Source organism: Eubalaena glacialis, chromosome 15 (assembly GCF_028564815.1).
Source record: "Eubalaena glacialis isolate mEubGla1 chromosome 15, mEubGla1.1.hap2.+ XY, whole genome shotgun sequence".
Lineage (NCBI taxonomy): Eukaryota > Metazoa > Chordata > Mammalia > Artiodactyla > Balaenidae > Eubalaena > Eubalaena glacialis.
This window is the reverse complement of record NC_083730.1, coordinates 28,196,123-28,223,478: the sequence shown is the minus strand read 5'-3', so window position 1 is coordinate 28,223,478 and position 27,356 is coordinate 28,196,123. Positions and strand designations below refer to the sequence as shown.

Genomic DNA, 27,356 nt, shown 5'->3' with positions numbered 1-27,356 from the left:
ACATTCAAATGACTTTTATGTTTTTTTTTGAAATGCTGTATACAGGGCAATTCTAACATCAGATGGAATTATCAGATGGCCTTTGAGATCCCTTCCAGCACCCCCTAGATTCTCTTTGTGGTGGTTTGGAGGAGTGACGCTTGCCGTGAGTCTGGTGCCCAAAGGCTAGACTTAGAAAATTGTCCCTGTAAGCCTTGCTCTCACTCTTATGCATACTAAGTGCACCTTTGCAGCTGGTAAGGGAAACACTATCGCAACTGAGTGCATGTAGCCCGATCCCCTGGAACTGTGGGAAGGAGACCAACTATATCTACAGACACAGCCTGAGAGCCTTTGGGGTGTGTGCCAAGGGGCACGGGAGAGCTTCGTTGTCTTTCTGTGGTGCTGGGACTGTGACAGAGCAAAGACTGGGACAGGTATTTTCTACCTGATGTGACAGAAAGCACCTTAATGGCAGGGACTGCCTGTCAGTTCCACAACGACCAGCACCGGACATGAGCAATGATTCAGTCAATAACAGCTAGTGTTTATTGAACACACTACTGCATGTGGGTGTTACTAACATAGTTAATGCTATAACAACCACATTGGGATCCCTTTTGATAGTAATGAGGAAACTGAGGCAAACAGAGATCAAGTAACTTGCACACGGCAGGTACGTGGAAACACTGGGCTTCAGACCCAGGCAGTCGGCAGCCTGAAACCATGCTCCCCCTCTCTTGGCCACACTGTTTGTTGAGGGGGTTTCAGAAACACAAGAAGGGCCCAAACGCCCTCCCCCATCCCTCAGATGTCTCATTTATCTGTTGGCTGTTGCCAGAAATCCTTAGTAATGCAAACAGCATTTCAGTCTACAATTATTAATTCAGCTTAAAATGTCAATACATTTTGATCAAGGAAAATCTTGATTTAAGTTCATTACCTTCAAGATATAAATGACTGACATGAGATCATTCCCCAGAGCACCTGAAATAAGGTAGGGCTCACCAAGAGGGGAAGGGGTTAGCAAAGGGGAGGTTGTAACCCTCTCAGTTTCCACAAGCCACCCCCTGAGAGGAGTAGGTGGTAACATGAAGCCCAGCTCAGACATTTCTAGAAAAGTCTCCAACACTTGTGTGCAGGCAGTCAGACCCACACTTCTCCAGGTGAAGTGCTCAGACCCCTTGCAGCAGGGCCACCTGGAGACATGATGGAGGGAGACTCTTGGGGGCCCCATCCTCCAAGGCAGAGTCTCTCAGGTGTGGCCTGGGAGTAAACACTGAAACAGGCTTCCTGAGTGTCACTCTGATTCACACTCTAGTTTGGAATTGGGAAGTATTTTCAGCCCCTCTTTACAGCTTTTCCTCCTCTCTTCCTTCCCTGCACACCAGTGTCCCCTTCTCCAGTGTTTGGGACCCAGGTCCATCAGTCCTGGCTATAGAGGTAAAGGAAATGTTGGGATTACAGCCACTAAGGATACATCTTCAAGCCCCAAAGAGATGCTGGAAGCTTGACCACTGTTCACATGTCTTCTGCTGCTTAGGTCATAACTGGAAAACAATGTACTTCACTACCCGTGCCCCTGGGCATTTTTTTCCTTCAAAGTGGGTTCATGTGTGTCTGTGAGTGTGTGTGTGTGTGTGTGAACCCATGTGCAGATACACGCAGGTGAACGGGTAAGATGCCATCACGTGGTCTCAGGAAGAAGACTTACGGGTCCAATGTTCAGGGTCTCCAGGGTGAACTCATCCACCTGGCCACGTTCAAAATAGTCTTTCAGGTTGTTGTCAGAGACAAGAAGAACTTGCTTGATGGTGTCAGATTTGTCCCCATAGAGCTTGATGTAGACTCTGGAATCTGTGCTGGCCCCAGGGACGTCCCCAGTCTTCAGGCTGATGTGATAGCGGAAGTCTGGATAGCCCGAGGCAGGAGGCAGGAAGGGAGGGTTTAGTGCGGGGTGAGCGGGAGGGAGCGTGGGGCAGGAGGCCGCTCCGCCAGGGCTGGGGCGCTCGGTTGGGGGTTGGGAGCCCAGGGTCTTGCTCTCTTTCCGTAGCCCTGAGACTGGAGGGTGGCTCCCACCAGCCCCCCTCATCTCAAAATCGGAATTCTAATACCTGCTTGGCCTGCCCCACAGGGTGTGAATGCACTGGGAACAGGAAGGCTTGCAAAGAATACTAAAATGTAAGGGTTACAAGGATTTAAAGCAAACACCTCATGCAATTTCTTGTCTGATGGATGAAGAAACTGAGGCAAAGGGAGCATGTGCCTCCCTGCAGACAGTGTGTAGCACGTTTACACGTGTTAGTGCTGAGTGTTCTGACCGCGGTTTTACAGGTGAGGAATCTGAGCTTCAGAAGATGATGTATTTGGCCCAAGATGGCAACAGTTAAGAAGGAGCCAGCCTAGCATTAAACACTAGGAGTTCATCATTAAGCATATTTCAGAGTTGTGTTTTATACAATCATTTAAGAAAGTAACCTTGTATTCATTTTTTAAAAATTGAGAAAATTGAGAAATGGAAGCTGAGTTTTATCAAATAAACTTTCTGGCATGATATTGAAATAACCACAACTACCTTCTTTGAACTATTATGTATTAAGGTTTATATATTAAAGTAAAATAGTTGGCGATATTAAAAAAAAGAAGAAGGAGTCAGCTATGAGTGAAACCCTAACGTGGACCCCATTCGGCCCCGTTCTCAACTGAAACGCCATGCTGATGTTACTCCATCTTATGACCTAGAAAGGTCTTCATCGTCTGTCCACAAGGGAGGATACAAATGCCTGGTAAAAGGCAAGTCCTGGGATAACCTGAGCCACGACCCCAAGCCCTATAGGTTTGGTGCAGGGTGTGGGTCTTGGGAATGAGGAGGGAAGCACTGAGAAGGCAAGTGATGCTAGTTCCAAGGCCCGCTGTGCATGGCTGTCTCAGGGCCTTCCAGAACTGGCAAAAAAGACTCAGAGAAAGGCAGCTGAGCACAGCTGCTGCGGGGGCAGCCCTACAGACCCGCCAGGCCCTGGTAGAGGCCAGACCTGTGGGTCTGGCCCAGATCAGCTCCTCCAGGGGCACCTGAGGGCACCGAGGAAGTGGCTTTTGTCCTTCTTGCTGTAAAGATATAGCAGGAACTGAGAAAAAAAGACCTCTTCTTTACATCATTTTCCATCTAAATCCTTTCAAAAGCTCTGACTTGGGAGTGGAGAGCCTGAAGGGTCCTATCCATGTGGTAAAGCAGGGCTTGCTGGAGTGGGAAGGGCAAGGCAGGAAGACACAGACTCCTGGGCGCTGGTACCAGCTCCACTGCTGGGTGCAGACCTGGCTGTACTAGGGGATCCCCTTGCCATAGGCATGGGTCGTGTGTCCAGTGGGGGCATTAGTTCATCTCTTAAGGATCATCCCAGCTCTTAAATTCTGTAATTCTGCATTCAGAGAATGCAGAATTTCAACTCTTCAATTTTCTATCTGACCGTACAAAGATATTTAGCTCCGCCAGATGTGTCTCCATCTGACAAATGGGCGTAACAACATCAGCTCTGCCTACCTTCTGGGGTTATCGCAGGGCTCACATGAGATAATAAATGATAAATATGAGGTCTTGGAAAAGAAATGAGGTGTTGGTATTACTGAGGATTCTGGATATGTTTCTTTTAAATTTTGTCTAATGCTCATGATCAAACCAAGGCACTTGAAGAAATAACACCAGTAAGGAAAGCTGTAAGGCCTCCAGGATAATTCTTGGCATTGAAAACAATGTTTTCATTGTACAGCCCCTTCCAAACGTGCTTATCCTCTCCAGGCCCTGGATGATAGGTACCCCCAGCAATGGGCAACATTAGCCTGTGTTACCGCTCTTGTTACTCTCATTGACAGAGGCCCACATGCGTCAGGGCCCCACACTGAGGGCCGTAAAGTGGCTGTGTGCACAGCACAGACAGATTTCCAGATCCTCCCTCAGAGCCTCTTCCTCTCCACCCTGCCCAGTGCTGCCTCCGTGGAGTGAAGGGCGTGTGCTTTCTCCAACTGCCTTCTAAGCAGACAAGGGAGGGCATCTGTCCTGCCCAGGGCACACCTACCACCTGTCCTCAGGACGACTTACTCTTCAGTGCCGCGTTGCTGTCGCTGGGCAGCAACTCTCGGACCAACTGCCCATCATCCTTATCCTTGTCCAACCACCTGGTGGGCAAATGAGGGGCTGTTAGCTCTTTGAGTGGGGGAGCCCGACAACCAACCATCACACAATTCATGCAGAGTCACCAGGAGGCCAGAGCTTTGAACTCAGCAAAGGGAAATGGTTCTACCAGAGCTCAGAACAAAGGATCCCAACCCAGACTGGGGAAGGAGGGCTGCCCTGGGGAGGTGATATCTGGCTGAGACTGGAAGGATGACAAGGAGTTAACCAGGAGAGGAGGGAGGCGCATTCAGAGTGAACAACATGCAAGGACGGAGTGGAGCCTCCAGGAGCAGACGGACAGCCAGTGTGGATGGAATGGAACGAGTGAACGGTGCAGTGCTGGCAGATGAGGCTGGAGAGGTGGCAGGGTCGCTTGATGTGGAACCTCGGTAATCATGGTAAAGAGTCTGTCCTAAAAGCCATGAACACCTGTGTCATCATTATCATAAAAAAAAAACCCACCTCTTTTTCTGAGTCCATCATGTGCGTGACACTGTGATGAGAGCTCTGGGGTGGGGAGAAGGCAGAGAAGATGCACTATGATGAATAAGACACAGCCCAGCCCCTGGAGAACCTGCAGTCTAGTTAAGAAGGCAGGATAGACTGGCTGAGGTACCAGAGACCAAGACAAGGATGGATGTTAAACCAAAGTAAGTGCAACAGAAGTGTAGAGAAATGAGAAGGGCTCATGGTGAAGGGCCTCTGATCTGAGTCCTCAAGGATGAATGAGATTTGCCACCAAGGAGAAGCTGGGTCTGGACCCTGCAAGGCTGGGATTTGATGGTTATGACTCATCAATATGTCGGAGTGGGCCGTGGCATCTGCCAGTGGGAAAGACATTGGACCAATTTGCCTGAAAAGCACTGCTCCCACGGAGCACAGAGACCCAGGCTGGGAAATCAGACAATCGTGCAAGCATGAGTTATCCAGGCCCCAGTACTTGAGACAGTCTGTGATATGGGCTGATGGCAAGAGAAGAGACACCCTCAGTGTTCTCCAGGGCAATGGGGAAACCAACATACTTGCTTCTTGACCATTTGTCTACATCTTGGTGCTTGTCTTTGCAGCCCACTCCTATTATACTCCCTAGAGGGAGACAATTCCTGGGCCACAGAACCTATCAAAGGAAGTCAAGGCACAGCCTCCTCCCCAGCACTCCCAACATGGAGCTCAGGCTTCTCTAAACCACAGTCCTCTCTGCCAATATACTGCCCCCCTCCCCAGGGTCAATTCAGGCAACACTGTGGTCTCTCCCATCTCTTCGCTCTCGCCCTCCCCCCCAAGCACATGATCTTACATTCCCATGGGACCTTGCTGTCAGCTGGCTGTTAGCTATCATTGACTACTACACATAAAATAGATAAGCAACAGGATCTACTGTATAACACGGGGAACTATATTCAATATCCTGTAATAGCCTATAATGGAAAGTAATCTGAAAAATATAATTGAATCACCACCTGAGACTAACACAATATTGTAAATCAACTATACTTCAATTAAAAAAAAAACATTAGCTGACAATTAAGTTGTTATGCTTCCCATGAGCTTTGGTGCTGTGAATCTAGAACAACAAAAACTGTTTGAGATTATAAGACATGAAGGTACAAACTCATGTCTTTGATGACAGGGTAAGGGAGAGATTTTTGGGAACAAGGGAGTGCTGGCTAGAGCTCCTCAATCGACCTCTGATTGTCATGCTGAGGTCACTGCAGCATCTCCTACAGACTTGGAGACCACGGAGGAGGAGGCGGTGATGTGGCCCTGTCAGTGTGCTCACAGGGACAGAGAGGGTGGATAGTCAGCAGGCCACTGGCCATCGCAAAATCCCATCTGTTCTCTCTTCTTTCTCTCCACCACTTCTCCATCCCCAGGCCCTCCCCAGCAGCAGAGGAAACCATGACTTGTCATTTCAGTTTCCACCTAAATACTTGCAGGATATTAATAGGTATTTCCAAATATAGTCATTTTCTTTCAGCTTCAAACACTTCAGCCCAGTTTCAGAGTGAGATGTTGCTAAATGGATAAGCCAGTCTGCTGGAGATTTTATTACTCTTTCCCTGGGCTCACAAAAATGTGCAAGTATGCCCACATGTGCACACACACGTACATACATAAACACACACACATAAACACATGTACACACATAAACACATGCACACACACATAAACAATACACCTAAACACACATGTACACACATACACACACACACACACACATAAACACACACACACCTACCACAGCTAAGATGCTCACCACTTCCTGATCCTGGCAGAGAAGTTCTGATAAATAGACCTTGTTTGTTCTCCTCTCCCAGGGAGTAAAATAACAGCTCAGGTGAAAAAAGAAGCAGTCTGTGAGCCCAGGTTCTACCTCCAGGTTCTTCAGAGTCCTCCTGGGTCCTGAAGCAGCAAATGCCATCACCACACACCTCAGCAAGATATCAGCATCCATTTTCTAAGCCTCTTAGATAGCCTCATCCACCAGAGGGCAGACAGCTGAAGCAAGAACTACAATCCTGCAGCCTGCCTAATGAAAACCACAATCACAGAAAGATAGACAAAATGAAAAGGCAGAGGATTATGTCCCAGATGAAGGTACAAGATAAAACACCTGAAAAACAACTAAATGAAGTGGAGATAAGCAATCTTCCAGAAAAAGAATTCAGAATAATGATAGCAAAGATGATCCAGGACCTCAGAAAAAGAATGGAGGCAAAGATTGAGAAGATACAAGAAATTTTTAACAAAAACCTAGAAGAATTAAGGAACAAAAAAACAGAGATGAACAATACAATAACTGAAATGAAAAATACACTAGAAGGAATCAATAGCAGAATACCTGAGGTAGAAGAATGGATAAGTGACCTGGGAGACAGAATGGTGGAAATCACTGCCACGGAACAGAATAAAGAAAAAAGAATGAAAAGAAATGCAGACAGCCTAAGAGACTTCTGGGACAACATTAAATGCACCAACATTCTCATTATAGGGGTCCCAGAAGGGGAAGAGAGAGAGAAAGGACCAGAGAAAATATTTGAAGAGATTATACTCAAAAACTTCTCTAATATGGTAAAGGAAATAGCCACCCAAGTCCAGGAAGCGCAGCAAGTCCCATACAGGATAAACCCAAGGAGAAACACCCTGAGACACATAGTAATCAAACTGACAAAAATTAAAGACAAAGAAAAATTATTAAAAGCAACAAGGGAAAAATGACAAATAACATACAAGGGAACTCCCATAAGTTTAATAGCTGATTTCTCAGCAGAAACTCTACAAGCCAGAAGGGAGTGGCATGATATATTTAAAGTGATGAAAGGGAAGAACCTACAACCAAGCCTACTCTACCCGGCAAGGATCTCATTCAGATTCGACAGAGAAATCAAAAGCTTTACAGACAAGCAAAAGCTAAGAGAATTCAGCACCACCAGACCAGCTTTGCAACAAATGCTAAAGGAACTCCTCTAGGTGGGAAAGAGACTAGCAACTTAAAACAACCTTGTACATATATAGACTGCTATATCAAAACATCATGGGAACAGCAAACCTGAAACTACAATAGATACACACACACAAAAGAAAAAGCAACAGAAACACAACACTAAATATGGTCAACAAACCACAAGAGAAGAGAACAAAAGAGGAAGGAAAGAAAAAAGACCTACAAAAACAAACCCAAAACAATTAAGAAAATGGCAATAGGAACACACATATTGATAATTACCTTAAATGTGAATGGATTAAATGCAACAACCAAAAGACATAAACTGGCTGAATAGATATGAAAACAAGACCCGTATGTATTCTGTCCATAGACTGAACAAGACCCATATGTCCATGCTGTCCAAGACTGAACCAGGAAGAATTAGAAAATATGAACAGACCAATCACAAACACTGAAATTGAAACTATAATTTTAAAACTCCCAACAAACAAAAGTCCAGGACCTGATGGCTTCACAGGGGAATTCTATCAAACATTTAGAGAAGAGCTAACACCTATCCTTCTGAAACTTTTCCAAAAAACTGCAGAGGAAGGAAGACTCTCAAACTCATTCTATGAGGCCACAATCACCCTGATACCAAAATCAGACAAAGATACCACTGGAAAAGAAAATTACAGGCCAATATCACTGATGAACATAGACACAAAAATCCTCAACAAAATACTAACAATTCGAATCCAAAAATACATTAAAAGGCTCATACACCATGATTGAGTGGGTTTTATCCCAGGGGTGCAAGGATTCTTCAATATCCACAAATCAATCAATGTGATACACCACATCCACAAATTGAAGAATAAAAACCATATGATCATCTCAAAAGATACAGAAAAAGCTTTTGACAAAATTCAACACCAATTTATGATAAAAAACTCTCCAGAAAGTGGGCATAGAGGGAACCTACCTCAATGTAATAAAGGTCATATACAACAAACCTACAGCTAGCATCATACTCAATGGTGAAAAGCTGAAAGCATTTCCTCTAAGATCAGGAATAAGACAAGGATGCCCACTCTCACCACTTTTATTCAACATAGTTTTGGAAGCCCTAGCTACAGCAATCAGAGAAGAAAAAGAAATAAAAGGAATCCAAATTAGAAAAGAAGAAGTTAAACAGTCACTGTTTGCAGATGACATGATATTATACATAGAAAAGCCTAAAGATGTTACCAGAAAACTACTAGAGCTCATCAATGAATTTGGGAAAATTGCAGGCTACTAAATTAATACACAGAAATCTGTTGCATTTCTATACACTAACAATGAAAAATCAGAGAGAGAAAGTCAAGAAACAATCCCATTTACCATTGCATCAAAAAGAATAAATTACCTAAGGAGACAAAAGACCTAAGGAATAAACCTACCTAAGGAGACAAAAGACCTGTACTCCAAAAACTATAAGATGCTGATGAAAGAAATTGAAGAAGACATAAACAGATAGAAAGATATACCATGCTCTTGGATTGGAAGATTAAATATTGTGAAAATGACTATACTACCCAAGGTAATCTACAGATTCAATACAATCCCTATCAAATTACCAATGGCATTTTTCACAGAACTAGAACAAAACCCCCTAAAATTTGTATGGAGACACAAAAGACCCTGAATAGCCAAAGCAATCTTGAGAAAGAAAAATGGAGCTGGAGGAATCAGGCTTCCTGACTTCAGACTATACTACAAAGCTATAGCCATCAAAACAGTATGGTACTGGCACAAAAATAGACCTATAGATCAATGGAACAGGATAGAAAGCCCAGTAATAAACCCACACATCTATGGTCAATTAATCCATGACAAAGGAGGCAAGACTATACAATGGTGGAAAGAAAGTCTCTTCAACAAATGGTACTGGGAAAACTGGACAGCTACATGTAAAAAAATGAAATTAGATCATTATTTAACACCATATACAAAATAAGCTCAAAATGGATTAAAGACCTAAATGTGAGACCAGACACTCTAATACTCCTAGAGGAAAACATAGGCAGAACACTCTCTGACATAAATCACAGCAATATCTTTTCCAATCCATCTCCCAGAGTAATGGAAATAAAAACAAAAATTAAAAAATGGGACCTAATTAAACTCAAAAGTTTTTGCACAACAAAGGGAACCATAAACAAAATGAAAAGACAACCCACAGATTGGGAGAAAATATTTGCAAATGATGGGACGGACATGGGATTAGTCTCCAAAATTTACAAACAGCTCATGCTGCTTAATATCATCAAAACAAAAAACCCAATCAAAAAATGAGCAGAAGACCTAAATACATTTTTCCAAGGAAGACATACAGATGGCCAAGAGGCACACGAAAAGATGTTCAACATCGCTAATGATTAAAGAAATGCAAACCAAAACTACAATGAGATATCACCTCACACCAGTCAAAATGGCCATCATCAAAAAATCCACAAACAATAAATGCTGGAGAGGGTGTGGAGAGAAAGGAACCCTCCTACACTGTTGGTGGGAGTGTAAATTGGTACAGGCACTCTGGAGAACAGTATGGAGTTTCCTTAAAAAACTAAAAATAGAGCTACCATATGACCCTGCAATCCCACTCCTGGGCATTTATCTGGAGAAAAACATGGTCCGAAAGGATACATGCACCCCAATGTTCATTGCAGCACTGTTTACAATAGCCAAGACATGGAAGCAACCTAAATGTCCATCGACAGATGAATGGATAAAGAAGACTTGATACGTATATACAATGGAATATTACTCAGCTATAAAAAAGAATGAATTAATGCCATTTGTAGCAATATGGATGGACTTAGAGATTGTCATACTGAATAAAGTAAGTCAGACAGAGAAAGAGAAATATCGTATGATATCGTTTATATGAGGAATCTAAAAAGAAATGATACAAATGAGTGTATTTACAAAACAGAAATGGACTCACAGACTTAGAGAATGAACTTATGGTTACCGGAGAGGAGGGGTGAAGGGAAGGGATAGTTAGGAAGTTTGGGATTGACATGTACATGCTGCTGTATTTAAAAAGGATAACCAACAAGGACCTACTGTATAGATCAGGGAAATAAAAAAAAGAATCAATTTTCTAAAAAATGTGTGAACTCTTAAGTGTTTGGGGGCGTGGAGAGCCCTGGGGTATGTCAGAGGCTTCAGCTCCTAGTCGGCCCTACAATCAGCAGCAGCAACAGCATCACCTGTGTCATCAGCAGACTTGGCTCCTTTCAAAGTGCAACCAGATTTCACCCTCATAATCACCGTAAGACAATTGCTGGTTGGGAAGGCACAGAAGACCAGAGAAGTTAAGAGCTTTGCCCAAAGTCACATAGCAGGTAGGTGGCCAGATTTCTGGCCCTTGCACCATGCTCGTGGCAATTCAGGCAGTGTGGACACTCAGACTTCTTCCTCATCCCCCTTTCACATTCCCCCTCTTCTTCCTTATCTGTCCCAAGGCTCAGTCCTCATTTTCTTTATCCACACTCTCCCTAAAGGATCCCCTCCATTTCCCTGACTTTAAATTCCATCTCTATGCTCTCATTTCCTGAATTTATTTCTCAAGGCCTGACTCTGCCTACTTGATGCACAAGCATCTCAAAACTAACATGGCCCCACTGGACCTGCAGAGTCCACCCATTCCCCAACCCTCAGCCCTTGCTCCCCAGGCTTCCCATTTTGGTAGAGAGGGTGACCTCTGCCCACCTACTGAAGGCAGAGACCTGGGGTCTCCAATTCTCCTCTCTCTTAGTGGCAGGTCCTATGAACTCCACCTCCAGGATCCACCTGTGGTGTAGCCCTTCCCCCCACCTTCACTGCCACCACCTGGGGCCAGGCTGCCAAGTTACGGGCTGAATTGTGTCCCCCCCCCCAAGAAAAGATCTGTTGAAGCCTTAACCTTAGTACCTCAGAATGTGACTTTATTTGGAAATAGTGTCCTCACAGAGGTAATTGAGTTAAAATGAGGTCATTAAGGTGGGCCCTCATCTAAAATGACTGATATCCTTATAAAAAGTGGAAATCTGGACACAGAGACAGATACATACAGGGGGAAGACAATGTGAAGACAGAGGGAGAAGATGGCCATCTACAAGCCCAGGAACGCCTGCGGTTACCACAAGCTGAGAGGCATGGAGCAGACCCTGTTCAGAGCTCCTTCAGGGGAGCATGGTCCTGCCGACACCTTGAGTTTGGACTTCTGGCCTCCAGAACTGTGAAGCAAAATTCTGTTGTTTAAGCCACTCAGTTTGTGGTACGTTGTTACAGCAGCCCTAGCAAACTAATACATACCGTCATGGACCCCACAACACCTCCTGCCATTCTGTTTCCTCTCTGGACTCCCTACTACCTGTCCTCCACCCAGAAACCAGAGGGAACCACCTAAAATGGAAGAGCCCCACCAAGCCCTCCTGATATGGGCCTCTGCCCACCTCTGACCCCACCGGGTGGCTTTCTCCTTTGTCCACCTGCTTTGGTCTCATTGGAGTTCTAGAACCCTCAAGCTCTTTCCCCTGGCACTCTCTTTTTCATCCTGCAAGAAGTCAGCCTAAATGTCCCCATGAAGACAGACCCACCCACCTTCTCCATCTCTGACCCACCCTCTCCATCTCAGTGTGGCCTGTCCAGCAGCTGCTGCCACCACTGTGTGTTTCCTCCAGCCCACTCCTGAAAGTTAGCAATTGTGGCTTTCTTAGTGTATTCATTTGCTTATTGTTTAGTTCCCCTCCAGACAACAAACTTCATGAGGACAGGGAGCAAGCATATATAAATGCTTCATAAATATCTTTTGAGTGGATGGGAATAAAACAAGGAAGGCTGCTCCATCCAGCATCCCAGCCAGGCAGCCTCCGGGTCCAGCAGGGAGCAAACGGGTCAGTGTTGAAGAGAGACCAGAACTCTCCCACCCCCTCCTTCTTCGTGCTCCCTCCCCATGTGCCAGGCAGTCCTCATCAACCTCTGCGAACCACTTCCTCAGTCCCATGCCTCTCACCACTTCTCCAGCCTGGATGACCCACCCTCCCTTCTCTTCACCATCCAGTCACTCTCCGATCTTCCTTCCCGGCCCAGGTCCTGTTCTACCTCTCTTGCGAAGCCTTCTCTGGCTCCCCAACCCTTACTTGGAGCCTCTTTCTGTCTATTAGTGCCACTGACTTGGAACTGCCTGCATCATTACCTATCTTTCCAATGTAATCCTCTTAATACTAACAGTGGCCATACTTTGAAGACTGTAGATGCCTTTGTCATGGACAAAACATTTCACAATCATTGTGCGCTGGGATTGCCCCAGTGGCCCTCCATAGCTGGGAAACTGCTCTTCCTGGGCTGGTGTGGTGGTAAGCAAATCAGCTGTAGTAAATGTGTCTGCATGCACATGTGTGCACGAGTGTGTCTGTGTGCCTGGTAGAGAAAGAGCAATGCATTTGCTGCCGGGCTGTTCGGCAACCTGCTCCCACCCACTCCGAGGAGGGCTGCCCTTAGGCGAGAAGCCTGGGCCAGCCCTAAGGAAGTGACCTTGGACACGCAGCACCTCGTCCATAGGTGCAAGACTCAGCTTGGGCCTGGGATTTGCAGAGCCTAGTTGATCCAAAGCTCCAGTTAAGCATGCACCTCCCAGACATTGCTACGGGCGAATGGGAATGGCCAACCAGACAGCATAAAAAACGCTGGTATTGCTCCTCATTATAGAAATGTCTCTATCAGGAACGTCTGATAGAGCCCAAACTGGCTGTGAAAGAAATCCAAATGCTTAAGGCAAAAGAGAAAAGAAATTTTACCTCACTAGTAAGCTGGCGTAAGGAAATGAAAACAAAGTAAAATATCTTGACAAGATATTAAAAGGGAAAAGATGTGGTAGAAGGCCATCCAAATGGGGAAAAAACCACCTTTAATTCAAAAGTTTAGTTCAGCATGTAACAAAGCCTCTGAGGTAACTTTCAGTTAAAGTCTGAAGTTGACATATTTTATCATTGAAAAATGCCAACATTTTGGTAATTAATAGACTTAGTAGCACCACACTGGGACACCCAATGCTGCTGTTCCATCACCTGTGTGTGTTGGGGGCAACGGGGATATGAGGCTCAGGTCTAAGTGCCACCAGCAGGGCCACCTCTTTTTTTGCACCGGCTATATCCTTAAGCTACTATTTTGCTCCCTGCACCTGGAATAGGCTGAGTCTTCCCAAAGCTAAGGCCCATAACCTAAGCTGGAGAAAATCAAAACAGACAGGACTCATGTACCTGAGACAAGGGAACTCCACGTTGTCGCTCTCGGGCTGCCCCTCCTCTCTCACCAGCACCCGCTCCAGGAACCAGCCACTGCCGCTGCCTTTGCCGTCGTGTCTGATCCTCACCCGCCTTACCTTCCGCATGGTGACGGACTCAATGGTGAACTCATCGGCCTTTGTGGGGAAGACAGCAAGGCCAGTTAGACGGTGGCTCCCCTGGGACCCAAACACCAAGGGAAGACACAGGCCCAGAAATCCTAAAAGCCATAGCCAATGGGTTGGGCTATTTCACAGGTGGGCCAGGGGCTACCCATAAAGAACAGATTGCACCTCTCCCTCAATTTCTCCCACTGGACTATGTTCGATGTCAAGTTCCCAACAACTGAGATCTGTATTTTTGGATAAACGATGGCCATTCCCTGTGATCTCCTTTTAAAAGGCAAATCCCCTAGGAGGATTAATATATTAAGCTGTTATCAGTCACTAACCATTTATCATGAATTAATTCCTTGGTTAATCTCCTCTGGCTCCTTGCTACAGAAGGACACTGGCTCCCTTTTGAGAAAGGGAATGACTAGGGGGACCAGTGGTCTTATTAATTTCACAGTTTTGCCTGCCAGTGAAGCAGCAGGAATGCAGCAGGGGCTGCAGAGTTGCCAAGTCTACACAAGTGTACCTGGGGCCCTCTGGGAACAGGAACTCGAGGGTGGGATTCATGAAGGAAGGAATCAGAAGATGTAGAAAGAAAAGAGTAGGAAAGGGTGGAGAAAGACCTCCACTTGAATTCCAGGTCTTGCCCTGCCCTTGCTAAGGAAGAGGTGGCAGAGGAAGGAGAGGACCAAGGCTTACCAAATCTCTTCACCTGATGAGCAACCTTGGGTCTCACATTATTGAAATATGACTCTTAACTGAGCACCTACTGTGTGCTGAGGGTCAGGTCTGCTGGCAGGCAGTATATTCATCATCTCTAATCCTCACAATAGCCAGCCACAGGTAGGCATCCTTTCCCCCATTTCAGACGCAAGGAAACTGAGGCTCAGAGAATGGAGTGTCTGGCCCCGATCCGCCTGACTCTTTCCCCATTGTTTCACACAGCCTCCCCAGTAAATCCAGGTGATGGTTGGGGAAACCAAAGGGAACACCCAGCACGTTTGTAGTGAGGCTAGGAATAGAACCCAGTTCTCCCACTTCCATGTTTAGCGTCTTTCCAGATTTCTTTTTCAAAAAGGAAACGAACAAGTTGCCTCCAGTGGTCATGCCTAGTGGAGAAGCAATGTTCCTTCAGGTGTCCCAGCTTTCTGCATGCCTGGGACCTTCAGTCCATACATAAGGTGCCCAGCTTCCTTCCCTGCCCACCCCAAGTGTCTTCCTGCTCTGCCCTCTTCTCAAAGCTAAGGTGTGGGAAGGGGACCGTGACCTCTCTAAGGTGGCTCTCCAGCTCCCAGTCTTAGGAGCCTGGTGGCTGTCATGCATGTAGTTCCCTGTTCCCACACCCAGAGACAGCCTCTCTGATGGCCGAGGCACCAGTACCAGCGATCAGCTCTACTTAGAGCAGGGAAGACAAGGGAATGGGAAGGGGTGGGGCGGGGCTGAGGGAGGTGCACTGCTGCAACTTACGTTGCCCTTCTCAAACAGGTCGGTGTTATTCCTGCAGTTGTAGAGCAGCCGCTCCCCCGTGTCCCCCACATCACCAAAAAGGCATAGGTAGACGTTGGCATCCGTTCCCGCACCTTCAAGTTCCCCAGTGCACACTGTCACGCGGTACCGGGCCACTGGCAGGCAGAGAGAGGGACACAACTGGCTGGCAGCCCCCTGCTCCCAGCACTGGCCCTGCTGCTCCCCACCGCTGAGCACTGCCTCCCCCTCTCCCCCCAGCTCTCATCTGGGCTGACCTTGCTCATTCTGCCAGCTGCCTCACACCAGTCAAGGGCCAGCTCATCTGCAAACCCCTTGTCCCAGACAGACCAGAGGTTCCCAATCCTGGCTAATTGTCAGAATCTCATGGGAAACTTTTATAAGAATTCAGATTCCTGAGCACCACCTCAGACTTCCCAAATCTTAGTTTCCAGAGCGGGACCCCTAAAACTGCATTATTTACAAGCTCCCCCAGGGGACTCTGGTGGAGTTGGCAGTGTTTGGGGACCACGGGTCTAATTCAAACATTTTGGCACTTGATTCTATCCAACCCAGTAGACTTTTTGCCTTAGGTTGTCCTCCAATTCATGAGTCCTGTCTTCTTAAGAAAAGTAAGATAACTTTTCTTTTGAACCAGAACTGAGCCTTCCCTTCTCTTCAGAACTCCCCAGTGCTATGGACATGCCAGGAAGAGAAGCAGAAAGAAAGGCACAAAGTGCAGCTTCTGTGGGAAGGGCAGCATCTTCTTCCCATGTTGAAAATGTACAGTGGAGGAGGCAAACCTGCATCTGGCACATCACGGCCTTACTTCCTAAGCTAAAAGTGAAATTCATTCATTCATTCCTTTGCCCAATATCTGTTTACTGAAGCCTAGTAAGTGGCAGGCATTATTATAGGTGCAGGGATTCAGCAGTGAGCAAGACAAACAGACTCCTGTTCAATGGCACTTATATTAAAGTTGAGAATGGAAGAGTGGAAAGGAGAGATGGACAGTAAAATCATAAATCATGAACAGGAAAATTTCTGAGTTGTATCTGTAACAAAGATAGTATAATGGAGTGATGCCATAGGGTGTGATGGAAGTAGGGAGGTGTGCAGTAAGGAGGTGAAGATGATTTAGAGATGCAGAAAAGCTTGCTGCAAGGAGGCAAGGCTTGGACTAAAATGTTGGTGATAGGAGCCAGCCACAGGCGCAGTGAGAGAAGAGGGTGCTGGTAAGTGTGAAGCCCCAATGTGGAGATGAGCAGCTATGTTTCAAGAGCAGAGAGAAGGCCAATATGGCTGGAGTGGAGGGAGAAGGAGGGGGTGAGATGAGGCCCAGAGGTGGACAGGGTTAAGACCGGTGATGTGTGGCAGGTCAAGGTAAGACATGTGGCTTCCTTTGTGTTTTTGTTTTTAATACAACAGGAAGCCTTTAAAGGACTTTAAGCAAGGAAGTAACTTAGTCTGATCTATGTTTTAAAGAGCATTTGGCTGCCATGTGGAGAACTGATTGTAGGGGAAGAAAGAGTGAATCAGAGAGGCCAGTTAGTGGAATAATTACAGTAGTCTAGAAAAGAGAGGAGGATGCCTAGGACTGGGGGTGCAGTGGAGATGGAGAGAAGTCGGTAGATTAGAGATATATTTTTGAGGTAAAAACAACAGTACTTGGTGATGGACTGGATAGGTAATTGAGGGAAAGAGAGGAACCAGGGATGATTCCTGGGTTTCTGGCTTGGGCAACTCGGTGAATAGTGTTGGCAACAAGACATAGTGACACTTGGGGAGAATGATGGGTTTGGAGATAAAAATCAATGGTTGTTTGTTCATTATAAATTTGAGATGTTTATTAGATGATCATAAAAAGAGGTCAAGATGGCAGTTGAATATGTGTGTGGAGGGTCAGGAGTGTTGACCTGACTTTGTTTATCATAGGCATATAGATTCCATTGAAAGTCACAGGACCAGATGAGATCCCCTATGGAGAGGATGCAGACAAGGACTATAGAGGGATACCAACATTAGAGGTCAAGCCCAGGAGAAGCCAGCAACTCAGATGAGAAGCAGCAGTCAGTGAAGCAGAGGGATTTTGCTCTGAACCTAAAACTGCTCTAAAAAGTCTATTTTTTAAAATGAAGGGAATATTAAGGCATTCCCATATAAACAAAAATAAAAGAATTCATCACCATTAGACCTGCTCTACAAGAAATACTAAAGGGAGTCCTTCACATTGGACATTAGACAGTAACTTGAACACACCCAAAGACATAAAGAGAACCAGGAAAAGCAATGACTTAGGTAAATATATAGACAGTATACTTTAATTTTTGTTTGTAACTCTTTTCCTCTCAAATCTTATATAAAAGACAACTGCATAAAGCAATAAATATAAAACTGCATTGGTGGGTTTATAATGTACAAAGATATAATCTGTATGGCAATATAGCACAAAGGAGGTGAAAAGAAACAAACCTACACTGGAGCAGAGTTTTTGTATATTATTGAAATTAAGTTGGTATTAATCTGAACTAGAATGTTATAAGTTAAGATGTTAATTGTAATTCCCTGGTATAATTCCCTAAGTGTAATTCTTCCTACTAAGAAAATAACTCTCTCTCTCTATACATACATATATATATATATGTATATATATATATATATTAAAAGAAACAAGGGAACTAAAATGGTATTCTAGAAAATATCTATTTACCACAAAAGAAAGAAGAATAAAGAAACAACAAAGAAAGACAAGATATATAGAAAGCAAATAGCAAAATGGCAGACATAAATCCTGCCTTATTAGTAGTTACATTAAATGTACATGGACTAAATATTTCAATCAAAAGGCAAAATATGGTGGTAATCCTGCAGAGACAGGATGGGTCTCCCTACTCCAAATTTGCTCAGCTATCAAGGCTGATGATACCACGCATGTACCAAGAGTGAATATAAAATGATTATTCACATAATGAGGAGTTCTGGGGAGAGCATGATAGGCCCTCAAGCAGGTCCAAAAATGGCTGGAGACAGCAGAGAGGGATGACTGGTTTGACATTTTATGGTGGTTAAGGGGTGAGAGTTTCTTCACATGGGTCCTTGTATGGCTTGAACTTTCCACAAGTGTGAAGGAAGGGAGCATCCAGGCTTTCTTACAAAATTTCCCAGACATGAGGCAGAAAGCTACTGGTGTAACTGGAAAGCTGTCAGCAGTCAAGTATGAAAAAGAAGTCATACTCCTTATTACACAGAGATTGGCAGAATAAATAATGCATCTAACTATCTGATATATGGAAGAGACACACTTTAGATTCAGACACAAATAGGTTGAGAGTAAAAGGATGGCTCAAGAAGAAATAGACAATATGAATAAATTTATAACAAGTAAAAAATTGAATCAGAATTCAGAAAACTACACATGAAGAAAAACCCAGGCCTAGATGTCTTCACTACTGAATTTTACCAAACATGTAAAGAAGAATTCATACCAATTCTTCTCAAATAAAGTAGAAGGAAATACTTCCGAACTCATTTTGTGAGGCTAGCATATCCCTGCTCCAAAACCAGACAAAGGTACCACAAGAAAAGAAAACTACAGACCAATGTTATGAATACAGATGCAAAATTCCTCAAAAAAATATTAGCAAAACAAATCCAGCCCCATAAAAAAGAACTATACACCATGGCAAGGTAGGATCTATCCCAGGGATACAAGTTAAATTTCTGAAAATCAAGTAATGTAATATATCATATCAATAGAATAAAAAAACAAAAATCACATGATCATCTCAATAGGCTCAGAAAAAGCATTTGACAAAATTCAACACTCTTTCTTGATGAAAAATCAGCAAACTAAGAATAAAAGGGAACTTCATCAACCCATAAAAGTCATCTATGAAATACCCACAGCTGACATCATATTTAATGGTGAAAGAGTGGATGCTTTCCCCCTAAGATCAGGAACAAGACAAGGATCTCTGCTCCCACCAATTCTATTCAACATAGTATTGGAGGTTTTAGCCAAGGCAATTAGGTATCCAGATTGGAAAGAAGTAAAACTATCTCTCTTCATGGATGACATGATCTTGTATATTGAAAATCATAAGGAATTCACTAAAAACTATTAGAACTAATAACAGTTCAGCAAAGTTGTGGAGTACAAGATCAATATAACAAAATCAACTGTATTTCTATTACCTTTCAATGAACAATCTGAAAATAAAATTAAGAAAACATTTCCATTCAAAATAGCATCAAAAAGAATAAAATAGTTATGAATAAATTTTAAAAAAACAAGTGAAAACCAATTAATAAGTCATGGAGATGTAATGTACAGCATGGCAAATATGGTTAATAATACTATATTGCATATTTAAAAATGCTAATACAGTAGATCCTAAAAGTTCTCATCACAAGAAAAAAATTATGTAACAACGTGTTGTGATGGATTTTAACTAGACTTACTGTGGTGATCACTTTGCAATATATACAAATATTGAATCATTATGTTGTACACCTGAAACTAAATATAACATTGTAAGTCAATTATACCTCAGTAAAAAAGAAAAAAGTGAAAAACTTAAGCTCTGAAAACTAAAAAACTGTTGAAAGAAATTAAAGATGTTCACAGATTGGAAGACAATATTCTTAAGATGGCAATACTTCCCAAACTGATCTACAGATAAAATGCAATCTCCATCACAATCTTAAATGATTTCTTTGTAGAAATTGACAAGCCATCTCTAAAATACATATGGAATTTCAAGGAACCCAGAATAGCCAAAACAATAGCAAAAAAGAATAATAAAGAAGAATAACAAGTGTTGGCAAGGTTGTAGAGAAATTGGAACTCTCATACATTGCTGATGGAAATGCAAAATGCTGCAGCTGTTTGAAAAATAGTATGATAGTTTCTCAAAACTCAAAACAGCATTACCATACAGCCAGCAATTCAGCTCATAGGTGTATATCCAAGAGAACTGAAAACATATGTCCACACAAAAACTTTACATGAATATTCATAGCCACATTATTCATAATAGCCAAAAAGTAGAAACAACCCAAATGTCCATTAACAGTTGAATGTGGTATATCCATACAGTGAAATATTATTCAGCATTTAAAAGAAATGAAATACAGATGCATGCTACAATGTGAATGGACATTAAAAACATTATGCTAAGTGAAAGAAACAGATACAAAGAGTCATATATTAAATGATTCCATTTATATGAAATGTCCAGAACAAGCAAATCTATAGAGACAAAAAATAGATTATTGGTTTAAACAGATGGGTAAGTACAGAGATAAGGAGTGAGGTGGGGGAATGGGTGTGAGTGCTAATGGGTATGGGTATGCAATGAAAATGGTCTGGAATTTGATAGTGGTCATGGATACATGATTCTATCAATATACTAAAAGCCACTGAATACTTTAAATAAATGAATTGTATGGAAAATGAATACCTCAATAAAGCTGTTTTAAAAAATGGACACTACTCATTGGTGGTCCATCTAAAATGAAGATAAAGTACATGAGGAATGAGACAAATCACCAGTAAGTTTAATTTAATTTTTCAGTTGTATACCCATTTTTATTTGGAGATATGAAGACATCTGAAAATTAAATTTGACCTTTACATATGTGGGTCTGAATATATAGTGTCTATAGCAAAAGCATTTGTTAGAAGAAAAGGTCAAGGATAACTGCTTATCCACAGACCTGCCTGAATGGGGCTGGTAAAGAGTCTCCTGCCCCCAACACTGCCTCTTCAGAGGGACAGCACCTGAAATTCAACCACTGCTGTCTCTCCAATCAACTCTGTTAAAATGCAAAAGATAAATGTTTTAAACTTTTAGCCTTCGCATAAATGAAGCTGATGCTTTTGTGTTAAGCTCCCAATGATAGGCTGTGTTAACAGTAAGAGGAACAAATAGCATTAACTGGAGTGAGTACTGTAACGTGGAAGCACAAAAGGGAAGGGAGGGCACCAGTCTCACTTCATTCTGACTTTTGATGAAGGTCGGTTTTGCCTTTCTGGGCTGTATCTATAAGGCCATTCCCAGAGGCAAGCTGATAAGGGAATTTAGAAATCTCTATGCCTGGGAATTCCAGTCCCCTTTGTTCAGGAGCTCAAAGGTCCTATTGGCTGGACATTGTCAGGGGTCCCAATTCTCTCTAGGGGCCACTCCCAGCCCACCTGCCACTGAGGTTCTAAGCACCTTCCTGGCAAGAAGTCTGTGGACAATTAAAAATAATTATATTAGCCATCAGCAGTGAAAGACTTTAAACAGATAGGTAAGTCCTAGAGCCTCTTGTACTTTAATTTTAAAATTACAGCTCAGCCTGATTAGCAAGAAGCTACAGTTTTCAGCACTTGAGTCCAGTGGTCTCTTGTCGCTCATCAGTGGTATGTAATCCCTTCTGCTGGGCATGCAGTGGGGAATGCAGATCTCATTGGTTTTACTATCTCACATAGCTCCTGAGGGAAAGGCAAGGTGGAGATAAGTTGTGGGCTGGTGAGTGTTTCGTCTGTGTCTCTTGGTCTGTGTTAATCAGTGCAATCACCCCCGAAGGCATCTTGGCTCTCAGACGTGGTGTTAATTGCTTGTTTGACTGGCCCTTATTTTTTAAGTAAACTAGGAGTACACAATTTCAAACTTAGAGAATTTGTTTTAAATTGGTATTTACTCATTTTACATGAATCCAAGACTCTCCACTGAAGGGATTTTCAGGAAGCCCTGCACATTATACCTTGGTATACCTTGGTACCAACCGGGGAAGTGAGATGTTGCCACCAGCTCTATTTACTGTTACAAAGAAGCATCCAGACCAGAAAAGGAGATTTGAGTTCCTGTAGAGGTGAGTGAGGACATGGGAGTGTTCCAAGAACAAGAGGAATTTATGTGGGCCAGAAAGAACAGTTGGGGAAAAGAAATTCGAGTTGATATGGGCTCCAAAGTACTGCCAAGGACTGCCAGAAGGCATTAAACTGCCCTTATAGCCAGGACAGACAGCCCTTCTGTCACTGACCCGGGTCCTTGAACTCTTTAATCAATAGAAATTGATAAGAGGCCAGAAGAGAAATTCAGGCAAGGCTTTACTGGGACTCGTGCTGCAGCACGAGGGAGTGAAAACAAGTAAGAGGTGCCCTTGCTTGCTCTCTGAGGAGGGCAAGCTGGTCCCTTAAATGGGGTGAGGGTGGGGGCGGATTGGTGGGTCAGGCTGGAGGGGTGGCTTAGGTGTCTGCCCACACCCTTGGTGGTGCTGTGTGCAGGGATTATGCTTTCGCTCCCGGTACCTCAGCAATGGCAGTTGGTTTGTGGTCTTTTTGTATCTTATAATTGCCCCCAACTGCAGTTATGTGTGCAGTTATTTTTAGTCCCTTATAGTTTCTTTGTATTCTGTTGCTAGAGGTTCAAGCACTCCAGTAAATGGTGCCAGGTCCCAGCTTATCTCACTTCAATCCAATACTAGTCATTAGAGAATGTTTTTAAATTGCAGTTGTTCTTTAATAGTATCACAGAAGGCAAAAACAAACAAAAGACAGCTATGATAGCCCCATATCTTATACACTGTTTAAAATGTTTCAAGGGTGTTTTTGTATGTAACCTATAGAAATGCTCTTCCTCCCCGCCCCTCCCACCGTGATCTCTCCTTATCTATCAAATCCCTACCATGGAAGACCTAGCCCAAATGCCTGAACAAAGTTTCTCCCATCTTCCTCAGCAGGGAGTTTACCTCCCTTCTGTGTCTACAGCATTCATTCAACTCCTACCAGTTCCACCTTCAGAGTATTTCTTGAATTTATGTCCTCCTCCGCAGTCTACCTGAACCCTGCCCAATTTCAGGACCACTTTTTCTTTCCCCTGGATGATTTCTTAACGGCTTGTCCCTGAAATACATCCTCCACACACCCACAAGTCCTTGACAGAGCAGGAGAAATGTGGGGAGGAAGGAACTGGATGGAGTTCAAGTTCAAGGGTGGTGTGAGTGTCATCAAGGTCATGAGAGGCCTGGGAGGGCAGGAGCCTGAGTCAGAGGTGGGGACTGAGTCAGAGTTCAGAGGAGCAGCTTTGTGGGATGAGCCCAAGTGAGGTACTGGGTGGTGGCTGGTTGCATGGGAGGGAGGTGGAGGTGAGCAGAGTGGATGAGGACCAGCACGTGGATGAATGGGTTTTCCACATGGACGTTGATGGAAGCGGAACAAAAGCTCTCAGGTTTTGATATGCGCAAAAATTACTTGGTGTGCTTGATAAAAATACCGCTTACCAGGCATAGCCCTCAGAGAGCCTAGTCAGTATATCTGGGATTGGGCCCAGGGATCTTCATTTTAACAAACACTCTAGGCAATTTTTATATAAATGGGACCTTGAGCATACTTTCAGAGACACTATCTGTTACGGGCTGAATTGTGTCCCCCCTCCCCCAAATCCATATGTTGAAGTCATAACCCCCCAGTACCTCAGAATGTATTTGGAAGTAGGATCTTTAAAGAAGTAAATAAAGTAAAATGAGGTCGTATGTGTGGGCCCTAATCCAATATGATTGATGTCCTTATAAGAAGAGATTAGGACATAGACATGAGCACACACACAGGGGAAAGATCATGTGAGGACACAGCAAGAAGATGGTCATTTTCAAGGCAAGGAGAGAGGTCTCAGGAGAAAGCCAACCTGCCAACACCTTAATCTTGGGCTTCTAGCCTCCAGAACTGTGAGAAAATAAATTTATGTTGTTTCAGCCCCCCAGTCTGTGGTATTTTGTTATGGCAGCCCAAGCAGACTATTTCACTGTCCTAGAACAATGGTAGGAGTTGAGGGGTCTAGAGAATGACCAGGGGGCACCTTGCAAAAGACGAACATGTCCAGAGTGAACAGAAGATGGAAATGAGCTGGGGCAGAGGCCACATTGTGGGTGGTGTGAGCCTCAAGGCCGAAAGGACAGAGGGAGTCAGGAGAATGCCCCCTCCCGCTAGCCCCACAGTTGTGAGGACGGAAAACTGGGTTTTGGGGGGAGGGGAGCCATGCTTCAGTCAAGGTAAGGAGGAGATGGAGGTAAAAGAACATCCTGGGCATTTAGGTAAAAATGGCAGCTTTCTCTATGAAAAAAAACTCACTAAAAAGATAGGATACAAGTATTTTAAAGATTTAACCAAACAAAAAATTTTCACCAATAAGGCTCGGGGAAAGGGATGAATATAGACAACAGCAACCAAATTTCAGAAGCTGGAGCACAGCTAGAAAAGTGTGCTTTTCACAGTGCCTTAGCACAGTGGGTCCTCACCAGGAGCACTGACAGCCCCTAGAAATTTGTTGGACAAATTCCTGAGCCTCCCACCCCAGACCTACTGAATTAGAAAATCTGTGGGTGGGCCCAGCAATCTGTGTTTTAAGAAGCCCTTCAGGTGACAATGCTGAAGTTTGAGGTCCCCTGACTTAACAGACCAGAGAGAATTGATCAGCGCTATCAGCTGTGAAATTTGAGAAGTAAGGTTGCAAAATGTCTCAGGAATGACAGCACCAGGTAACTTCAGAAATAGGGAGTGAGGAGCTAAAATTATGAGAACTGGTTAGAAGAATTTAGAAAGCAGTTAGATCCCAAGACCATCTCTTCAATTGTTCATATCTGCAGGCTCAATTCTGGCACATAAAGAGGGCAGATCAGGTAACAGCGGGTGTGTTTCTGCCTTGGTGGGATACATGTTACCTGGAGTCCTAATTGGGGGGTGGGCAGGAATCATATGTTATTTATCATATTTACAGGGAGATGATAGCCTTGTTTCCAAAGAAAATACTGCTGAATGTGAAAAGGCAGAGTATAGTTTGCTGACCCAGGAGGCAGGAGATCTTGTTCTAGGTCTCACTCTGTCTCTAACTGTGTAATCAGGGCAAGAACTTCCTCAGTTTCCTTATCTGCATCAGTCTATTTTAAGGACCTTTGAACACAAATATTCCATAGTCCATTTTAATTAGCCCATTTTAATTAATTCCATAGTCCATTTTAATTAAAAATGAAGAAGAATCATAAAATAGTACTAATTGCAAGCATTGCCTAATTAGACTAACAGGGTGATCCCTTTTTAGATATTTGCTGTTTGGGGTTTCTATGTTTTTGTGTATTTAACTCTGTTCAAATTGTTTAAAAATATATATACAGAGCTTCTACTTGGTGTGCAAATGCCTGAGAAGTGACACTATCCAAATACCTAGAAGGACTACTGGAACTATGGGTGACATTGTAATTTACTTTTTGTAATTTTGCAATGTTATTTTACTATTTAAAAAAATTAAGCACAGCCACAAGGATAGAAAATAGGTTAATTATATTAAGTGCCAATTCCGATCAATTGCTAATGTTTGCTTGCAGTGCTATATTGAGGGCTATGAAGCTCATATCAGACTAAATGGGAGAGAATGCTGTGATTACTCAGTAATGTCTGCCAAGGGAAAAGCATAGGACATGTGCCATGTATTTGCCAGCACTCTGGTGGTATAACCTAGAGGCAAAATTATCTCCTTTTCCCTCTTTGAATGTGGATGCTAGACTCCAGATTAAAAGCTCAGCTCTCTCCTACTAGCCTCAAAAAGAAATAGAGGATTCACAAGGGAGCAGTCAAGTGTGGCTATAAAGAACCCAGATCCAGCCTTCCTTTTTGAGGACCATCTTATGCATAATTTGAAGAGGATGTTCCCTTTAATTTCAGGGAGTGTCTGCAGAAATATTGTTAAGTGTGGATTCTTCTCATCCCCTCATAGCCAACCTGAAGACCCAGAAATCTCCCCATTCTCACCCATGCCCATCATAAAGCCTTAGCATCATGCCTTGGAGATGGCTCCTACAAGCTGGTCTTGAGTCTAGGACCTTCTAAACCCATTCCTCATTCAGAGGGAGCCTGATGATGCATAGTGGACAAGACTACCAGCTCATGGGCTAGACACCCATTGGCACACCAAGTAAGAGTTCCATTACCTCCCCCAGGATGAGACCCAGTCAATACTTACTCCCCATTATCCTCCGTACTGTTGGACCCTCAGCAGTCATTTCCCTAACGATCTCATTGTCATCCTCATTGGCATCCAGCCAGCGATTGCAGTTGAAGTTATACTTGTCCTTGGTCAGAGTGTTCATCAGGGTCATCTGGAATGAAGCCCTGGAGTGAGCAAGTGGCTGTACAGGAGATATTCATCCATGCCTTGAGGTTCCCGTTCTGCTAGTTCATCTCAAGGAGGACAAGGCCGTCCCCTAGGGATGACTCTTGTGGAAGATGGAGTGCCAGATTAATATCTATCCCTCTGGTCCCCTGGAGACCCACAGTTGCCTAGCAGCCAGGTGATGAGGACACAGTGCAAGTCTGCTGAAACCTAAACAACTTCTTAGTCTACTTTGGAAGTCCTGTCCCCATCAGGAAGTCCATGTGTCATGTGTCCAAATTTAGGTGTCACTACAACCCTTCCCCACCCACACTCCCAACAGATAAAGGCAAACTAACAAGACAAGGTCATTAGAAAGAGACCATTTTGGTTCCTCTCCCAACCACCTTCTAACCCCCAAGATGGTACATCTCACCCTTTCTAAATGCCATCCAGAACCAGGACTCCTTTTATCATGCCATGCCCGAATCTTATAAAACCTGCCGAGGTCTGGGAGCTCAATCTATGGTGAGAGATAACAAGGCCTGAGTGGACAGAACCAAGTGAAATGTGTTTATCCTCATAGCTGACCCCCTGCCAGGAGGGTACCCACTTTGAGCTGTTTCTTCAGCATCAAGGGTGGGTTTGCTTCAAACCACCCTCATATATTCTATCTTCTTGTGCTCTTTTAACCAATGGCACATGAGGGAGAGACAGCCATGTAGAGTTAAGGTTCAGTCTGGGCTGGTGAAACTGAAC

The 27,356-nt window shown here is 43.9% G+C and overlaps 1 protein-coding gene across 2 annotated transcripts in view; it reads right to left on the bottom strand.

The window, feature by feature from the left end:
* Positions 1–27,356, bottom strand: part of LOXHD1 (lipoxygenase homology PLAT domains 1) — a 216,302-nt gene that overhangs the window by 105,830 nt on the left and 83,116 nt on the right. For both annotated transcript variants that reach the window (XM_061169894.1, XM_061169895.1), the window contains exons 11-16: positions 27,034–27,120; positions 26,469–26,604; positions 15,472–15,626; positions 13,868–14,028; positions 4,073–4,149; positions 1,694–1,890 (exon numbers count right to left, since the gene is read on the bottom strand). In XM_061169894.1, the coding sequence (XP_061025877.1) occupies positions 1,694–1,890; positions 4,073–4,149; positions 13,868–14,028; positions 15,472–15,626; positions 26,469–26,604; positions 27,034–27,120 (813 nt within the window). The remainder of the gene's footprint in view (positions 1–1,693; positions 1,891–4,072; positions 4,150–13,867; positions 14,029–15,471; positions 15,627–26,468; positions 26,605–27,033; positions 27,121–27,356) is intronic.